This window comes from Vulpes vulpes, chromosome 6 (genome assembly GCF_048418805.1).
Source record: "Vulpes vulpes isolate BD-2025 chromosome 6, VulVul3, whole genome shotgun sequence".
NCBI lineage: Eukaryota > Metazoa > Chordata > Mammalia > Carnivora > Canidae > Vulpes > Vulpes vulpes.
Window position 1 is genome coordinate 108,195,450 of NC_132785.1, and position 18,907 is coordinate 108,214,356.

At 51.5% G+C, this 18,907-nt stretch overlaps 1 protein-coding gene across 2 annotated transcripts in view; it reads right to left on the bottom strand.

The window, feature by feature from the left end:
- LTBP2 (latent transforming growth factor beta binding protein 2) overlaps positions 1-18,907 on the bottom strand; it is a 99,808-nt gene that overhangs the window by 25,520 nt on the left and 55,381 nt on the right. For both annotated transcript variants that reach the window (XM_072762038.1, XM_026008596.2), the window contains exons 9-14: positions 9,604-9,678; positions 6,499-6,621; positions 3,018-3,182; positions 2,566-2,781; positions 1,482-1,501; positions 332-371 (exon numbers count right to left, since the gene is read on the bottom strand). In XM_072762038.1, coding sequence (XP_072618139.1) covers positions 332-371; positions 1,482-1,501; positions 2,566-2,781; positions 3,018-3,182; positions 6,499-6,621; positions 9,604-9,678 — 639 coding nt within the window. The remainder of the gene's footprint in view (positions 1-331; positions 372-1,481; positions 1,502-2,565; positions 2,782-3,017; positions 3,183-6,498; positions 6,622-9,603; positions 9,679-18,907) is intronic.

An 18,907-nucleotide genomic window follows, 5' to 3' on the forward strand; every position in this document is an offset into this window, starting at 1 on the left:
GAAGATAGGTCACTGGGGAGGGGCTCTGGGGACCTGACCAGCCCCTGCTTCAGCCAGCACTTCCTCTTTGGTCTCATTTATACGTTGAGTGGCACCATGAAATGCAGAAAGGGTGCCGTGGCTAGGGAAATACTTGCAAAACGTCCCAGGGTCTTTCACTGACCTTACAGCACCTTAGGTGGATAGAGTGCCCACAAAAAAACATTCACATGTCATACCATCCATGACCTCATCTGATTTGAGCCCCATGTATCAGCCCACAGTACAAAGTCTATGGTTTCTCCTTCCCTCCCTCCTGTTACCTGGGAGCTGCTAGGAGGGAGGGACTCACCTGGGACCCAGGCAGGTACTTGGGTAACACTGGTTGTGACCTGCACAGAAATAGGAGAAGGTCGTTGTTGCTTCCTCTGTCACCTCCATGACTTGCTTTCTTCCACCACACTCACCCCTGCCTCCAGGCTTCCCGGCCACCTCCCTTCTTCACTTTCTCATTCCTTCCAGCTCTTGAGGAGTTCCTCCTACATGCTGGGCATTCTGCCAACACTTTATGTCCGTTGTCTTAATTAATCTGTTCAACTCTCGGGTGACAGTCGGTTGTACTGATTAAGTGAACTGATGTATATGGCGTGCCAGCTCAGTGTCACACCAGCAATGTATAATGATCCTCTCAATGCTATGAGCCCAGATAAAGCAACAGAAGCTCCAGAGGTTAACTGGCCTACGTAGGGTCACAGGGCCAGTGTGGTGAAGCTAAGAGCCTAGGCCATAGTGCACTGCCAGCAGCGGTGGACTAGGAGGTGAGAAGGGGCAGAGGATGACAGAGGGGCAGGGGCCTGCTGGGGGCTGTGAGGACATGGACGTAGAACTCTGGTCTGGGAGGACAACACATGACTCTCCAGCTCACTTCCAGGGAAAGAAGCACCTGTCAGTCAGGCACACAGGTTGGAGGGGCAGGGGGACAGGGAAGGGATTGACAGACTGGTGAGGGAGAAGCAGGTGCATTCTTCTGGAATGTTTTTCTGGGAGAACATTCAGCTCTTTACAGGGGAAGCCTGGGCACAGGGAAGGGAGTGAAGAGGCCATCCACAGCTCTGCTTCCTCTTCTCCATGAGCCACTCCCAGAGGTGATCTTGTGGTGTAAGCAAATCAGGCTTAGAAAGTGCCGAATCCAGAATTAGTCTGGAAGCAGTTCCTGACCTTATCTGCACTCATAGGACGTGTTCCTACTTCCTTTCCTTCCCCAGAGCACCCCAAATGACAGAACACTGGTACAAGAGCTGCTGTTCTTCCTTCCCTTGGGGTAAAACTAGATCTTTGGAGGGACCCTCCCACGCCAGCATCTCTCCAGGTAATGGAGACCCTACTCATAATCCATCTGTCTCCCTTTCCTCCTTCAGAGGACACTGCCCTACAGCGTCAGTGCCCACCCTGTCCCACTCTCTGCCATGCTTGCCCAGCCTCTGCTGGGAGGACGCACTCACCTGGCCAGTCCGAGAATCTCCTGGGAAGGAAAGGTGAGAGCATGAGCTTGGGGAGGAGAGCCTGGCTGCCTTCTCCCTCCCACCCACGGCCAGGGTTGGTTCAGTCTCTGACTCCTGACCTGGCCCCAGAGGCCAGCAGTGGAGAGAGCGCAGGATCTTTTTACCTGCTGCTGCCCCTCCGGCCCAGCCGGGACTGCCCGCCACAGATCCCCTCATGCCAGGCCTGGAGGGCCAATGCGGTGGCTCCCTCCGTGGGAGGAAACCTCCTGCCTTCCCTTAAGCCTCAGTGATGAGGCCCACCCCTTCCTGGGCCAGTTCACCCGGAGATGTCACCCCCCTCCTTGCTCTGCCATCGCCTCCCTCTCAAACCTCCCACCTGTACCAGGTCGCTCCGCCCCCTGCCCTGGGCCAAGGCCCGGGCAACAGTTCTAGAAAGAGAGGAGCTCCTGGCCTGGCCAGTGTCCAGTTCCCATGACGACTGAGACTCTGTCCTGACTTCCCTGTCTGTCTGTTCCAGATTCTTGCAGCGCTGTGGCTAACACGTAGCTCTCCTGGTCTTAACATGTCCCTGGCCTCCTGCACTGTGTGCTACCGGCAACCTGGGTGTGCTACCAGTGTGGCTTCCCGGGGCCCCTGCCAGGGGTGCCTGCTGGGCCCAGGGGGACTGAGCTGGAGCTAGTGGTCTGACCCTAAGGCCAGGGAGGGGATCTACAGCACCCAGACCCCCGGGATCTCCCTGCCAGCTCTTCAGGCCTTGCAGCAAGCACCAGCCCCAGACGCTGCATGGCCAGGGGCAGGGGATAGAAAGACCTGAGCAGCTGGGGTGGGGGCTGTTGCTGACCTCTCCAACCGCCACTGGCAAGCAACCCTTGGGATGTGGGCATCTTTGCCGCCGTCCGTGATGGGAAGGAGGTGGGGCCTGCCCGGCGCACCAGGAGAGGAGGTTCCTGGGTTGGGTGTTGCTGCTCTAAATGCCCTCTCCTAATGCTCCAGAGTTGGAAAGCCATGGATCCAGAATAAATACCCAGTGGCTCTTTGAGGGGGAAGGGGACTGCCTCAGGAACCTTCCAACCAGCCCAGATACCCTTGTCAGGGATGGTCTCGGCCTCTAGCCAGGTGTCAGTGACCGCCCGGAGTGGCTGCCTCTCTGCTGGCCCAGGCAGGGTCCCGTAGCTCTTCTGTGCTTGCTCCCTGGAGGGCCTGGCCAGTTCCTCCTCTTCGGCTTTCCTCATGGCCAGGCGGATATGTGAGCTCGAGTAGGTGTAGCCGTGGCCAGCCGGACAGATCTCCCTGAAGGCCTCTGCAAAGTCACTGGTCAGAGGACAAGCTGACAGGCACAAACCCAGGGCCCTCCCTTCCCTCCTTTTGGGGGACAAGCATTGTGGCAGCAAGGGAGGAGGGACTCAGGTCGGGGTAAAGAATTGAGCAGGAGGGAAGGAAGACTAAGGGTCTTCTGGCTTGAGGTGAGGTCCAGGTGGCCACTGGTTCGGAGGAAGCCCTTTGGTGGCCAGAGCTGAGACTGGGACAGATGCTTACCTGTGCCAGGCAGGGGGCATCTCTCACACTTGCTGCCCCAGGCTTTGCCCACTCGGCTGCAGCAGCATATTTGTTTGGTGATGCTCTGGGCCAAAGGCAGGGCGCAGGTGCCAGGACCCAGTGACCGGTAGCACAGCCCCTGCTGCATGGAGATGGCCTTGTCGGCTGCAACAGACACAGCAGGGGGTGTGGGCAGGTGGCCAGCCTCAAGTACAGGGAAGTACGGGGGCAGGTGCTGGCCAGTGGATGGGAGTGGCTGCTGGCAGCACACTCCAGCTAGCCTGACCCAAGTCTCGATCTGCAGCTTTGGGCACTGGAAATGCTCAAAAGAATGTTGGGAGGAATGGCCACAGGGGAAGGCTTTGGCATCTCCTTGTGTTACCTGCTGGAGGGGCGCCTTGACTCCCACCCTCTCTTGGAAAGCCTGAGGGCAGGAAATGGAGATGTATATGCTTGTCTCCAGGTGCTGAGTTTACAAATATTTATAAAAGTCTACCACCAGCCTGGGGTTGGGTGGGGAGCAGTGGGCTCTAGGGCCACAGTCTCCCTGGGGAGATGAGACAAAGTGAGAGCCAAAGAACTGATAGGGAGCTTTGAGGACAGTGACTCTATTTTGGCCATCTTTGTAGCCCAACACCTTGTACAGTGTCTGGTGCTTGCAGATGCTCAGTAAATGCTGGCTGGACCCACGTGCATGGATGGCTATATCCACGAATCAAAATGCTACGGACCACTGTTGGTGTGAGCCATGCTGGGTTGAGATGGAAACACCACCACCACCATTATCCCCTTTCTTGTCCTTTGATGGTGAATATTGAAGACTATCCTTTTGGAAGTTTCTCAGTGGTGGATGAAGAGGCCATGTCATGCTGGAACAGACTGAATTCCTTGTCATGCCAGATGAAGGGAGGAGGGATGGTTAGAGAGGACAACACTCAAAGCTAAGGAGTTGATGACCAAGGTCAGGGTCCAGGACTCAGCAGGCCAAATTCAAATCCCTGCTCCACCAGGAGCTTTGTGGCCTCCCTGGGCTTTACTATCTTCATGTGTAAAATAAGGATGATGATAATTCCATGAGGAGCAGACACCTTTGTTTCTGCCTACTTAGCACCGATGCCCCTGTGTTCTGGTGAAGGCACCTGGGTTTCCTCTGGGATCTACCCTGTCTCTCACTCTGTCCATGTGGAGTGGAGGCCGGCCCTACTTCCTAGCTGAAAGAGTCCATACCCCTGGTCATAGTGAGTGGCTCAGGGATGGGCACTTGACCAAGTAGGCCCAATGATAATAATCGGCTTCGGGGGTTTCCCGAGATTATTACAGAAGAGATACTTTTTATTTCTCTATTTTTAAACTGGAGTTTACAGGGCTGAGAGATGTAGGCCTAGAGCATCTGGTGGCCACCTTTGAAGGAATTATGAAACCAACAAACAGGAAACAGAGCAAGAGGCATCCCAAGGACACTGTGTGCACCTGGATCCAACCAAGCCTGAGGCACACACCTACCCCTGGACTTCCTAGTTGTGTGGACCAATTACTTTTGCTTACAGTGGTTTGAGTTGGGTCTCTGTCACTTGCAACCTAGAGGCTCCTGACTATTATACTTTTTTTTTTCAAGTTTATTTATTTATTTAAGTAATCTCTACACCCAGTGTGGGGCTCAAACTCATGACCCCTGAGATCAAGAGTCATATGCTCCTCCAGCTGAGCCAGTTAGGCACCCCCTGACTAATGCACTTTCTTCACAATGATGTATATGAAAGTGACTTGTCAAAGGTCATGTGCTAGATACACAGATCAATTCATGCTCAGTCCAGGAGCCTGGGTCTCCAGGTATAATCTCTGTTTCCAGTGGTCACTTCCCTTGGAATGCTGTAGGAAATGGCTTGGTCCTTCTGAGCCCCAGGGTGGAGGTGACCTGGCTGAGAGTATCAGGAGGCTGCCCTGCACAGAGGGGCCCTTGTAGAGTGCTCTAATCGCCCTGGTCAGGTGGCTGGGAAGAGGGCAAAGCTTAGAAGTGAAGGCAAGAGAAACTTCATGTCTGCCTCTTTCCACCTACAGGGAGGTAAATCATCAAGAGGGAGCTGGAGGGAGTAATAGTAGGGAGGGAGAAAAAAGACACCTAAGTGTCATCTCTGCCTCCCTATATTAAGGGTTTCTTTCTGGCACTAATAACTAAAAGCCACTTCAGTTGTGAAAAATGCCTAATCAAATGACCTTAAGTGGGGCTGTGCGTAGGATGAGGATAAGGAAGTGCTGTATGCCCCTGGAGGCACTGATCGCATGTCCTTGTCACCACAAAGTCTCCCTGGGAGCCCACTCTGGGCCTCCTGACTCTGTGGGGATCCCTCTTCAGGCTCTTGCTGTCTTCTTTCCCTGTAGACATGCACTGGGTCCAGTCTCATCTTTCCCTTCACGTGGGATGCTCCCTCTGGGTGGCACTGGAGTCTTGCTCATCCTGCGGCGCCCCCCAGACCCAGCACCTAGTGGTTTGTAAGACTGAGGGCTTGGCTAGGCATGGGGAGCTCTGCTGAGCTGAGGGTGGCCAACCTGACCCAGACTGCCATTTGACAGATGCCAGTCAGGACTGGTTTTCTTCTGTTCTGGTCAGTCCACCCTGTCTGGGCTATGGCGTCAGCTCTGCTATCTGGAGGTGCTGCCAGCCTGGGCTCCTTCCAGCAGGAAGCCACAGAGGCCACTGGAAACAACTGCCTGGGGGTACACACACACACACACAGCATGCACACACACACAGCGTGCACACACACACAGACATGGTCCTAATATGACCAGTGACGTGTATGTATTCACGGATGCAGACACATTCTGAACCATAAAGGACCCCAGGTTTATGGGAAGGCCTTCGGGCCAGGCAGCAGTGCCGTTCATGCTACAGATGGGACCTTTAAGGGAGGCCTATCTGTAGTTAAGGGACCAGGCTTTCAAACTCAGGCCTAGAAGGGGCAGCCACAGCTCAGAGGCATCAGAGCAAAGGCAACACATGTCCCCTCAAAGTAAATGAGGCAGCAGATGGGACAGAAAGGATTAGAGAAAAAATAGAAGTGGAAAATCCCAAACTGCAAAGCCCCAAAAGAAACGCCAAAAACCAAAACTGAAGTCATAACGGTCCCCGCTCTAGCAGGCAGGGGCAGGTCAGTTTTTGTACATTGAGCCCAGCTCCAGGTTGAGACAGAGGTCCTGGGCCCTGGGCTTCCAAGGATCTGACCTTTTTTTTTTTTCTTTTTAAAGATTTTATTTATTTGACAGAGAGAAAGAGCACATGCAAGGAGAGCAGCAGGCAAAGGGAGAGGGAGAATCAGGCTCCCTGCTGAGTAGGAGCCCAATGTGGGGCTCAATCCCAGTACCCTAGGATCTTGACCCGAGCCGAAGGCAGATGCCCAACCAACTGAGCCACTCAGGTGTCCCCCAAGGATCCCATCTTGTTTCCCGGTATCCACCATCTCTGCTCCCCACCAGCACTTACACACACAGCGGCTCCTGGATGGGTCCAGCATGAGGCCAGGCCCGCAGGTGCACAGGTAGCTGCCCCTGGTGTTCACACACTCCGAGTCCTTGCACAGATCCAAGGTCAGGCACTCGTTGATATCTGCAGGGTTGGAGAAGGTGAGGAAGCACCCGCCCCACCAAGCCTGATGGAAGGGAGGGGCTGGCGCACAGATCTTCTTCCCATACTTCCTCCAAAAAAGGGGGACAACAATTAGAGAGCTGCCATCTGTTAAGTGTGGTCGCTCTCTCTGTGCCTCAGTTTCTTCATTCATAAAATGGGGTACATTAATAGTAACTAGTCTTGTTAGGAAAATAGTCCTGTTAGGAGAATAAAACAAGATAAAAATTGCAAATCACTTAATTCTACTAACTAGTACTAACAGTCATAATATTAGGAGCTAATGTGTATGGACCGTCTGTTATGTGCCAGGTACCATGCCAGGTGGCTTACGTATGACACTTCATTGAATTCTTACCAATAATTTTATCAAGTAGACCCATGTGGCTTCATTTCATAGGTGAGGAAACAGGGTCCAGGAGTAACTTGCCCAAAGTCACTCAGCTGGTGAGTGGCATGCTGGGATGCAAATGAGGGGAGCAGATAAGGGGACAGTTTGGGATGGAGGGTGGAGAACCATTTGCCCAGTCCCCAGTCCCTCCTATTTAGCCTTCCTTGAGGGACTCTGAAGCATCTCTGCTAGGCCCAAGATCTAGGGAGCACGTCCACAGTGAGCTTCAGGATGGAGGGTCCCTGGCAAGGATGAGGAGGGAGGAAGATGGAAACAAGCCCCAAAGGGTACATGGTTTGGAGGGCATGTTTCCAGGAGGCTGGGAGGCCTCAGACAGGCCACACACATCCTCCAACACCAGTGGATGCTCGTGCTGTTTTTTAGATAAGGGACTGACATTAGCTTCCTTTGTGATCTCAAAAACATTTCATGCTGGAAACTTCTTCCTGCCAAGGAGAAATCCCAACCCTCACACTCTAAGCTCCAAGAAGTCTTGGCGATGGTGTCTTTGGTGATGATGGTGAGTATGGAAGATTTGTGAGGGGCGCTCTCACCTCCAGAGCCAGGATATTAGACATGACGACCCCATCACCAGAGTCACCTGCTCACCTGTAGGCTTCAGGGAAAGTGGCACTGAGCACAGGAATGAAGGGGCTAGAAGATGGCCCAACCATTCTTTGGCAGGACACCCTATTGGGAGCGAGGTGCCCTTGGGAAATGCCATTGAGATCTAGGAAGGGGAACAGACCCATTTGTCTCTGGACTGTGGCCAGAGTGATATATCTAAATCTGATATGCTGGGACACCTGAGTGGCTCAGTGGTTGAGCATCTGTCTTTGGCTCAGGGTGTGATCCCTGGTCCTGGGATTGAGTTCTGCTTTGGGCTCCCCGCAGGGAGCCTGCTTCTCCCTCTGCCTGTGTCTCTGCCTCTCTCTGCATCTTCCATGAATAAACAAGTAAAATCTTTAAAAACAAAAACATGACATGCCTCTGGGGTCCCCATTCACCTCTTAGAGGGAGCTCCTAAACCCTCACATGGTATCCAATGCCCTCCACTATATTTCCCCAAAGCCTGTGGGTGGGTAGGTGGCTCCAAAGAGGCCCTGAAATGTCTGTATTGTCTCCCATGGCTACACACGCTGTACTCCAGCCAGCCCAACTGTTCCTTTGCCTGGAATGCCTGCATCCTCTTTAACTGATTGCCTCTACTCATCCTTCTCCAGGTCAGGCATCACCTGAAGCCCTTCTCCTACCTCCCAGTCTGGGAAGGGGTCCCTACCCCACCATCCCATGGCACCCAGAGCTTCTTCCTAGCAAGAGAACTTCTCCCATGGTGTATAATTGTTTAAACATCTGTATTCACCCGAAGCAGCTGCCGTGTTTATCTGTCACTGTGTGCTAATGCCCAGCACAATGCATGCAGCTCATAACAACACTCCCCAAAATTGCCCTGTAGCAGGAGAGAAGGATGGAGAGAGAGAGAGGATGGTGACGCACACAGGTGTAGAAGTGAGCAGGTTCCCCCCCCAGATATGGAGACCAAGACGACAGACATGGAAAGGGGGAGGTTTAAAGGGGAAGGCCTCCTGGGGAGGGCCCCTTAGCTTCCTGTATCCTTGGGGCTTAATGGAGGGAGGGCCAAGAGCTCACATGCGATCCCAAGAATAACTTTAACCCTGTGCACTGGGAAACCTGCCAGGAGGAGAGGCCACTGGGGACAGTTGAGATATGAATGGCCCTTCTGTATCCTCTAAGAGCAACACTAAAGACTTCTCTCCACACCCACCATCCAGTCTACTAGTCCTCATTGCCCCCAGGGGAGCCTGACCTTGGGCTGGGTCAGAGGTCTGCCCTTTTGCCTGGCCCAAGCACTTTGTCCATGGGCCAGAAATCCCCTTCAGGCCCAGTACCCCCCCTGGAAGATAGCCTGGCCACCCCGAGATTTCCTCAGATCCCTCTCTCCCGAAGAAGAAGCCTCCTGGGGGAGGGTTCCTTGGCCTGTCAGCCAGGCCAGCAAGGTCAGGGTCTGTGCTTCACGGTTCCCTCTTACCTCCACCTGTGCCTTTTCTTTGCCCCCTCCTGGCTGCGGGAGGGAGGTCTTAGCAGCTGGAGGTAATTTGTTGAAGGATGTCCACAGAAGTCCCCAACAACTCAGGCTGACTAGATCGTGAAGTCAAAAGTCCTCCCATCCCAGGGGGAATTGGCCAGGGAGGTAAGGGGATATGTGGGGACTGGGGAAGTGCCTTCACACACAGATCCTGAAGCTGGAGAGAGGCACCTGGCTTAGGTCTGGCAGGGAGTGGGGTGGGGCAGTTGGAGAGGGAAAGAGGGACAGGTTCAGCTCCCAGGTCCTTTCTAGGCCTGCTCTATCATTATCCCACCATGACTTTCTTAGGTCCCTGGAAACAGCAGCCCCCACAACTCCCTCAAGGTGGGGCTTAGAGGTGCCCAGCGAAGACCACTCAGTGACACCACTCCTTCTGTCTGTGGATGGGCAGGGGGAGTGCCCCGGCATCCTCAGCCCTTCATCATCCCCCATACCTAAGCCCAGCCCTGGCCTGGGTCATCCTTACCTTGGCAGTGAGTGAGATTCAGTCTCTTGTACCCCTGGGGACACTCCAGCTGGCCATTTTCAATCACCGGGGAGGCTGAAGAGTAAAGATATAGACAGGTCTCACTGGAGGGCCTTGGGCTGTTACTCATGATGAAAAAAAGTAGGGTGCAATCCACTCCACAGCTGTGAGGCCCTGTCCCCCAAGTCATCACTGCAGACAGCTGTGCCTCCTTGGGTACAATTCCTTCTCTGGCTCTCACCAGGTCACTCTGCACCCACCTTGCTCTTTCTATTTTTTTAAAAGATTTTATTTATTCATAAGAAACACACAGAGAGAGGCAGAGACACAGGCAGAGGGAGAAGCAGGCTCCCTGCGAGGAGCCCGATGTGGGACTTGATCCCAGGACTCCGGGATCATGCTCTGAGCTGAAGACAGACACTCAACTGCTGAGCCACCCAGGCATCCCCACCTTGCTCTTTCTAGAAAAGACACTCCATGACTGCAGGTCTTGAACATATATCAATGTTATACACTCTAATGTGATTAAACATGTTTTCTGTATTTATTTATTTATTTATTTATTTATTTATTTATTTATTTATTTGATTTTTTGGTGTTGAAGTAATTATAGATTTGCAGGAAGTTACAAGAAATAGTCACAGAGAGGTCCCGTGTGTCCATCGCCCAAGTTTGTACTATTGTAGATGGAACAGTTCACAGTCTAAGTTCAGTGTATTTCGATCTTGGGTTTGAATGCTGCCGTAGCTGACAAGGTGTCTTGGCTCAAGACAGAAGAAGCTCCTAGTTGATGGCACCTTATAAAACCACACTATTTGGTTTTCATTCACCAGCTGTGCGATGCTGGTGCTGAAATCTGGCCAGTAACTTTCCATCTCCCCTGAGATTGGCTAGTTGTTCTTACAAATGTAAAATACATTAAAAAATTCCAGTTTTCAAGTTTTTTAAATGTGCAAATGGAGTTGGTTTACAGCAACCAATCCCATAATGATGGCACTGCTTCCAAACATCCGTTTCAAAAGGCTCTTTCTGTGGCACAGGCTCTGGCACAGCAGCCCTCCCCAAAGTTAATGGCAGACCAAACTGGTTTGACTCCAGATTCACCAACAAGGAAATAAGTCTCAGATTCTGGTGCTAATACCCGCCCATCTGACCTGGATTTCTCAATATTCTCCTTTACTATAAAGGGGTGGGGAGTGCTTTGAAAAAGAAAAACCTATTGACTTGAAAACAGGGAACCATCTCTCTTACTTTAGTGGGATGGACTAGCACGTCAGCCTCCAGAGGAATGCTTTGAAGGGCATTTTGATTTTCTTTCTTTCCCTGAAAAGCTCTAGCAGGTAGCAGAGTACTGACAGCCGTTTGTCATCACAGGAAAGGGCAGCAGATATGGACACCCATCTTTTTTTTTTTTTTTTTTTTTTTAAGAAAAGAACAGCTCATATATAAGTCTGACCATTTTTTGGCCAAGACACAGCCGGCAATTCTCATGGGTATGGGGATTTTTCCCAGACACTATTCTGACACAGTGTTCCACAAAGCTCCATCCTACTTTAAAGGTCTTGTTTTATAAACAAGACTTCCCCTGGCAATTTGTCTTCTGATTTTGACTTCCTTGTGACTTCCTTGCCTATGATCAGATGCTGTGGTAAGGGGATGTCACACAGAGCACCCTCCACCTCTATGACCTCACCTAGATCTCTTTGTATTTCAGTTAGAGCATCAGCAACTACCCAGATGGAGTTGTTGGAAAAACTTATTTTTATTCAAGAAGTCATTTATGTTGAGAATATATGCCTTGTGATTCATTCTTTCTTTAGTAGTATCTTTACAAAAGAATAGTTCTTCATATAGGGACTCTTGCAAATACCAAGAGGCACGTTAGAGATATCTATACTTTCAAAAAAAAAAAAAAAAAGAGATATCTATACTTTCATCTAATTGTACAATGAAGTTTGAGCATCTTGGCGTTTTAAATGTTTTTCTAAGCTATCTAGCTTTCCCTCTATCAGTAGCAGCTAGTTCCCAGTGCATTATAGACTTGGGGTGAAGTCCGTTATTCAGGTTGGTAGATATGAACCATTATTTCATACAGCCTTCTTGATCATTTGGATCCTAGGGTCCGTTTGGGGTCACATCTGAGAAGTCCTCATTATGTTTACTTTGGAACACGGTTGATTACAGGTCAGAGGAGAAGCAGCAGCATTGCATTGTAAAAGTGATTACTTGCAATTATGTTATTAGTATTATTTTGAATCCTGTTTCTTTACAGGAATTTTTTTAGAGTCACTTCTCTACTTGGTGAGGGTTGTTTTCGTTAAAACTTGACAACATAATTGAAAAACCCCATAAACTGAGCATTGTTGTAGGTTACGCCTTGTGATATGCCAAAGACAAACATGAGGAGGCGCCATGTTTTCTTGGCATCCCACTCTTCCCTGAGGACACTCCACATGCCAAACATGACATCCGACAGTCTGACATACAGACCAAGCAAAGATGTAAATTAGTAAAGCTTTATTTTTTTTTAACATTAAAAAAATGTCAGTTGAATTTGTAATATCTTTCCCCACTATGGACAGCAGTCTCGCTCAGGCTTTGCCTGCTGTCCCACTGTGGGGACTAGGTTCTGGCCTGGTGGGGATAAATGAGGATTCTGAACATGCTGACATTGAGACAGAAGGATGGGAGTGAGGCTGGGAAATGTGAGCGCCCCTGGCATGGGGCCTGGGGGTATCAGCTGAGGACAGGGAGGAGGAAGGAAGGGGGGGAAGTTGTTTGGAGAAACTCAGAAAGCTAGCTGATTCGATGCAGCCTGCAAACATTATGAGGAGCAGAAGGTGGGAAAGAATAATGTGAGGCTGATGCCAGAGGGCCGAGGAACATTTGGGAACAGGGAACATTTGGACAGAGCTGTGAGGCCGTTGGTATGAATTATCCTGTTTCCCACACAAGGACCCTGCAAGGCAGGAAGCGTTATTCCCATTGTACAGATTAGGAAAGCTGAAGCTCAGAGGGGGCCCAGGAGTAGTTGAATCCTAGCCTCTGGCTGCAGAGGCTGCATCCCTTGCATGCCACTCTGCTGGAAGCAGGAGGGAGGAGAGGGGGCCAGGAGGCCAGGGCAGCACGGTGATGTCAGGAGGGAGACATGAGGCAGAAGGACCCTACTTCTTCAGTGAGCAGGAGAGGAGTGGTGGGAGCTGGGTTTAGAGCTGGGAGCAAGGGTGGATTGGCTGCTGGGAACTACAGGGCACCCTGAGAACCCAGGAGTGTGCAAACTGACGGGAGCTGTGCTCATTCAGTCATTTGAATTCACACACTTTTCCCAGATAAAGTGATTTCTTTCCCACGGCACTCTGCCTTCTCACTGGCCTTAAGAGACACTGTTGGATGGGTAACTGTTGGTGAAGGCAGACTTTTCTGGAGAGGAACAAATTTCAAAGCCACTTCCCCTGATGCAATTCCCATTTTGCCAGCAACCCAACCTGATCCCAAAGAGGGCCCTCAGACCCTTCCTCGCACCTCACAGAGGCCACCTATGAGCTTCTGTAAGACCAAGTGTAGCACCCAATCCAGAAAAGTCAGCTTCGGGCTCATCAGGGGATAGAAGGCTGAAGTTTAGATAGCCATGTGGAAGGGAGAACCTTGCCTCGGGGTGGAACTCAGCACCCACCCGAGGCTCCAGGCGTGATCCTGGCAGCCAACGAGCTGTGTGATTCACGGCGAGGGGGGAGGGCAGGCGCCACCACCCCTGCCACCCACACTAGGTTGCCTCCCAAGTGCTCTCAACACTCAAGCCTTCCCTCGCCATGGCACTTAAAATGCTGTCATGGCTGCCTGTTTGCTTGTCTGTCTCCCCCACTGAAGTGCAAGCTCTATGAGCACGGGACCTTGTCTTCATTGTTGCTACGTCCCTAGAGCTGAGCACGGCACATGGCACACTATAGGCACTCAGTCATCTTTTTTTTTAAATTTTTAAAAAAGGTTTTATTTATTTGTTTGAGAGAGAGAGAGAGAAAATGAGTGGGGTAAGAGGCAGAGCGAGAAGCAGACTCCCTGATGAGCAGGGGGCCTGATGTGGGGCCCGATCCTGGTACTTGGGATCACGACCTGAGCTGAAGGCAGACGCTTAACCAACTGAGCCATTCAGATGTCTCATCATCTTTTTTTTTTTTTTTTTGGTAGGTTCCACACTGGACATGGAGTTCAACGCAGAGCTTGAACTTATGACTCTAAGAACAAGACCTGAGCTGAGATCAAGAGTCAGATGTTCAACTGACTGAGCCACCCAGACGCCCCTATAGGCACTCAATCAAAATGGAATGAATAATAAGATCAAACACTAAAATGGTACTTACTCTGGGCTAAGCCCTATTATAAAGGGCTTACATGTATTAACTTATTTAATCTTCATAACAGCCCTTGAGGGAACTTAGTAATATTATCACCATTTTATGGAGGAGCAAACTGAGTCACAGAGAGGTTGGGAAACGTGCCCATGGTCTCCTAGCTGGTGGAGGGAGCTGGGATTATGAACCTAGGCAGTCTGCCTCCGGAGGATAGATTCTGAACCATTCCTCTCTACCGCCTCTGAGTAAATAAATGAATGAACTCATGCCAAGCCTCAGGAATTGTCTAGGCAGGGATCCTAAGGTCTGTAGGCTACAGGGAGACGTGTGCCCATTAGGAAGTATATTACCCTTCTTGGGAACCTCTCTTCTCCCCCTTTTTTAAACACAGGATCAGGAGAGCAAATGGGAAAAATAAAGGCAGAGATGCCCAGGAGGAGGTCAGAAAACAGACTAGAGGACTGATGGTCACAGATGGCCAGAGGACTAATCAGATGTTGGGTAAATGTTCCAGAAGGTCTACCACTAAAGTGCCAAGCAGAATGAATAAAGGCAATGCAGCAGGACCTGCACAACCCCCCATGGCTCCTCAGCCAACACAAGGAGAACACAGGGGTCAGAAGGCAGAGAGAAGTGGATCTGGAAAGAGAGTGGCTAAGTGGTGTTTCCAGTAGGTGCTTCAAAAAGACACATGGAGAGCTGCCAGTGACCTTGCAGTTGGGCCCCTTAGGCCTGAGAAAGCCCAAGCAGCTGTGGAGGGGTCAGCGGGGATCAACCCTAACTCCAAGGAGTCTGAGCATCACAGAATGCCCGTGAAGCCCATAAAGCAGACCTTTCCTGTTATGGATCGTGGTCATGTGGGGCAGAACCTTGGGTCTCCTGGCCCCTGACCTCAGCCCTGTCTACTCACTGCTGTACCTGGGCCAGCTCCCACCCCCGGGAAGGAAGGAGAGGGGCCCCTGCCCTGTTCACTCTCCCCCTTGGCTGCTGGGACTCCCAAGGAGGCCTCAACCAGGACAGACTAATCGCTGGAGACAGTTTTGGCCCTGACTCTACGACAGAGCTCAGGGAGGAGATGGTGGAGACATATGTCTGGCCACGGGGCTGTTTACAAGCCACGCTGATCTCAGCCTGTGATGACAGCTGGCCACAGCAGGGAGTTCTGGAGGGTACCCTGCCACACATTGCTCTGCCAGAGAACAGACAGACAGACACATATTCACACACCCCGGATGAGGCTGGGCTCGACGCACCGGGGCATGTGAGCCGACTGGAGCTGAGTCCTTGATGTGCAAACCTCGGGTGGGTAGAGCTGGAAAGAACCTTCCAGTCCCCCAGAGCAATGGAAGAAGTGTGGGTTCTGGGGCAGCCAGAGCCACACTGAATTCCTGGCTCTACTCTGACTAGCGGTGTGACCCGAAGCACATTTCTTAACCTCTGTCAGTCTTAATTTTTCATCTGTAGAAGTGGGGACAGAAACTCAGTTCCATGGGCTGGGAAGGTCCACTTTACTGAGAAACAGTCAATGTCAGACTGAAGCTAGCACCGTGCCTGGCACAGTCCTTGTAGATGCACTCGAGACTTAGCTCCTCCCTCTTCCTTCCTTCTCTCCTTCCCTCCCTTCCTTCCTCCTTTCCTCCTTCCTTCCTTCCTCCTTCTTTTCTTCCTTCTTTCCTTCCTCCTTTTCTCCTTCCTTCCAGCAACACAGTTTCAAGGATAGCAAGCTGGCTGCTGCCCCTCACTGGCTGGAGACACTTGGGCAAGTTACTCAACACCTCTGAGTTTTCTTATCAGTAAAATGTGGGTGACAATTCCTTCTTTGGGGCTCTTGTGAAGAGTAAACGAGCATGCAAAACTCTGAGCCTGATCCTTGTCACATATTGGTGATTGTCATAAGGTTCATTATTCCAGATATTCCGGTTTGGGGAAGTTCTAATGGATCCCCCTACCCCAAGAATTGTGGAAATCCCACCAAAAGATGGGCTCTGACTGCTTCCTTGGGCAGCACTAAAGCCAAAGAAGGTATCTTGGGCACCAGAAGCAGTGAGGTGGAGAGGCTCAGACCCTGGTTCAGAGAGGTGCCACTCCACCCAACCCCTCCCTAGCCCTTCCTCGACCTCTCCAGGCCGGAGATGCCACGTGTTGGTGACACTTGCCCTGGGATAAGGAGGGTGCTAACATGAGCTGAGGCACAATTCCCAGGAGGCCTCGAGTCCCTTGGAAGAAGCTCTCAGGACATCCCTGAGCCAAAGACACACTGTTTTTTTATTTTTTTCAGCCCAACAACTAGAATTCTGAAAAATCCCATTTCTTTAGGGCAGGAAACTGGGCGTCTCACCCAGAGTCCCAGAGAACAGGAGCCCCACCCCAACACAGATGTTCCCTAAGCCAGGGTCCTCTGGTTGAGGAAATTCCCCAAGCCAAGTACACAAGAAGCAGCCTAGGAGGTAGATCACAGGCTGGTTAGAGGCAGGGGTCTCTGGTCACATAGCCGCAATTTCCTCATCTGTAAAATGAAGCCGGTCACACCCAACTCTCAGAGACATGGTCAGGATGCGGTGGAATGAGGAAGCACTTAGCATGGTGCCTGGCACTTAGTGAGCTCTCTGAAGACACGGTTGCTAACAGTGATGGTGACGATAACAGCGCTGCTGCTGTGACTTGCCCTGGTGCTCCCTGCTCCAAATCCTGCCAACTGCCTGCATCCCCTCACCTACCCCACCTTCTCCAGGGGGGCTGGTCTCACCTGAAATGGTCCCGTGGCAAGGGCCCTGACCAAACCAAGGCAAACCAAAGCGTTCTTTCTATGCAGGGTTTCAAATACATTTTCAGACACATACATACGAGCCTCCATTCCCTCAAAAATCAATTTCCTTTCCCAGCTCCTACGAACCTGTTCTTAGTAGGCATCCTCTCGGTGGTGGGGAGCGAAGTACTTCTAGGACCCTGTTATATCACTGGGTTTTGATAGGCTGCAGTTTTTAATAAGCTATTAAAGCTTGTGCTCAGTTGCAGATTGAGCTCTGCTCACCAGAAGCATCCACGCATCAGCTTTAGCTCTCCAGAAGCACATGGGAAAAGCCTACCGGCTTCTCTCTGGGACAATTCTACTGGCACATCTCCGTGGACTCACAGGCCTGAGCTGCAGGCTGCTCCCCTGCCTGTCTGGCCAGTCCCAATCTTCTCGAGGGATGTTGCCCTTCGTGTGCACATAACTCATGAAACACGACCCTGGGCGGCCCCCTCCTGGCTGTGCACTCTGAGTCTGTGTCCTGGTTTTTGTTGTCTTCACGCGGGTGCAAGTCTCCCCAGAATGATTTAGGGAGATCCTGATCAGCTGAGAATCAGATATACTGTGGCTTGAAGCCTGGCTCTCCTGTCCAGCTGTGTGACCTTGGTCAAGTTGCTCAGCCTTCTCTGAGCTTCATTGTCCACATTTGTCAAGTGGGGATAAAGATCCTTAGCTTGCACGTGGTTGCATCAATTTAAAGGGATCAGGCGGGCAAAGAGCCCAGCATGGTGTAAATGTTCAGCAACTGGTGGCTATTATTGTTTTTAAGAGGGAAAGATGCAGAACTCCTTGAAGGGGCAGAGCAAGGGAATCAGCAGTCCCTGGAGATATGGGGAGGGGCCTGGGTTTTGAGGTGAACTCAGCGCATGCCAGGCAGATGGATAGCCGATCGTGGCAAACAGCTGGAGCCCACCAGTGCGGGCTGTGAGCAGGATGCCAGCACCGCCTGCCCCAGCAAAGGGGCCTGGGGGTTGACACAGCCAGTGCCAAGCCAGATGGGGCAGCGGCCAACTTTCCAGTCAACACAGATGTCTGTCTCTCTCAGACAAAAACTAAAAAATGTGGCCTCAATCAGAGTGGCTTTTGAGAGCTGTGTGCTCTTTGGACCCTGGCAAGGGGATCTGCAGAAGCTCTGAAAACTCCCCAAGCTCAGGAAGATGTGGCTCAGGCTTGAGTCCTGGAAGGTCAGCTGCATCTGTCACTCAGACAGAAGGGAGAAGGGTGGAGACCATGGGCTGACCTAAACTGACTCCCTGAGCCATCTCTCTGAGAAAGAGAGCCCTGGAGAATTTTTCCAGAAGAAAAGGGATTTATCTGTGCCGTGTAAATGAGACTTCAACACAGTCCCTTTCCTCATCAGAAATAGCCTCATTCTGCAGGGGCCTTCTTTGACAGTCCAGCATGGAGCCTCAGAAGCCAAAAGGTGATTTGGGGGAAGCCACGAGGTCACATAGCTGCTAGCTTTCTCACTCCCGTCACCCCCTGATTCTGCTAGATGAATCACTGGGGATGACAAAGCCCTTCTCTGAAGGATACAGCTTTATTTCGTCAAAGGAGACAGAGAGGCTCAGAGGGGCAAGGCCACCAGGCCTGGGAATGTTCTAGAACCCAGAAGTCCTGTCTGTCTTGCCAACTATTCCCAAACCCACCCCAGCAGCTCACCTTTTCTTCCCTGGACTCTTGCATGGTAGCTTGCTTGTCGTGTCTACTTAGAGAAACATCCCCCACCCCCAGCCCCAGGCTCAGGTGTGGAGCTAGGTGTCTGGCACCTTGTCAACACAAACAAGGTTCCTCAGCGTCTTGCCCCGTCTCTATACAATGTCTAGCTGCACTTTAATGTATTTTAAGTGTTTACGTTCCCTGGTCTTTGTTATTTCTTGCTCAGTGTGCCGGAATGCTTGACATTCCAGGGTTTGTACCCTGGTGCCCAGCTTGCTGAGATGTGCTCAGCACAGTGGGGGTGGGGTGGGGGTGGGGAGGGTAGGAGGCGCTAACTGGGACAGGGAGGAGGTGAGGGCACAGCCTTGGGTGTGCTGTGCTCCAGGAAAAGTTTCTCATTCTCTTGGTCTCACCTGAATATGCAATTTCCTTGGGTTGTTAAGCTCTTCCCCCTCTCTTTCGCTGACTCTAACAATTCTTCAGACCTCATCCTGGATGTCACTTC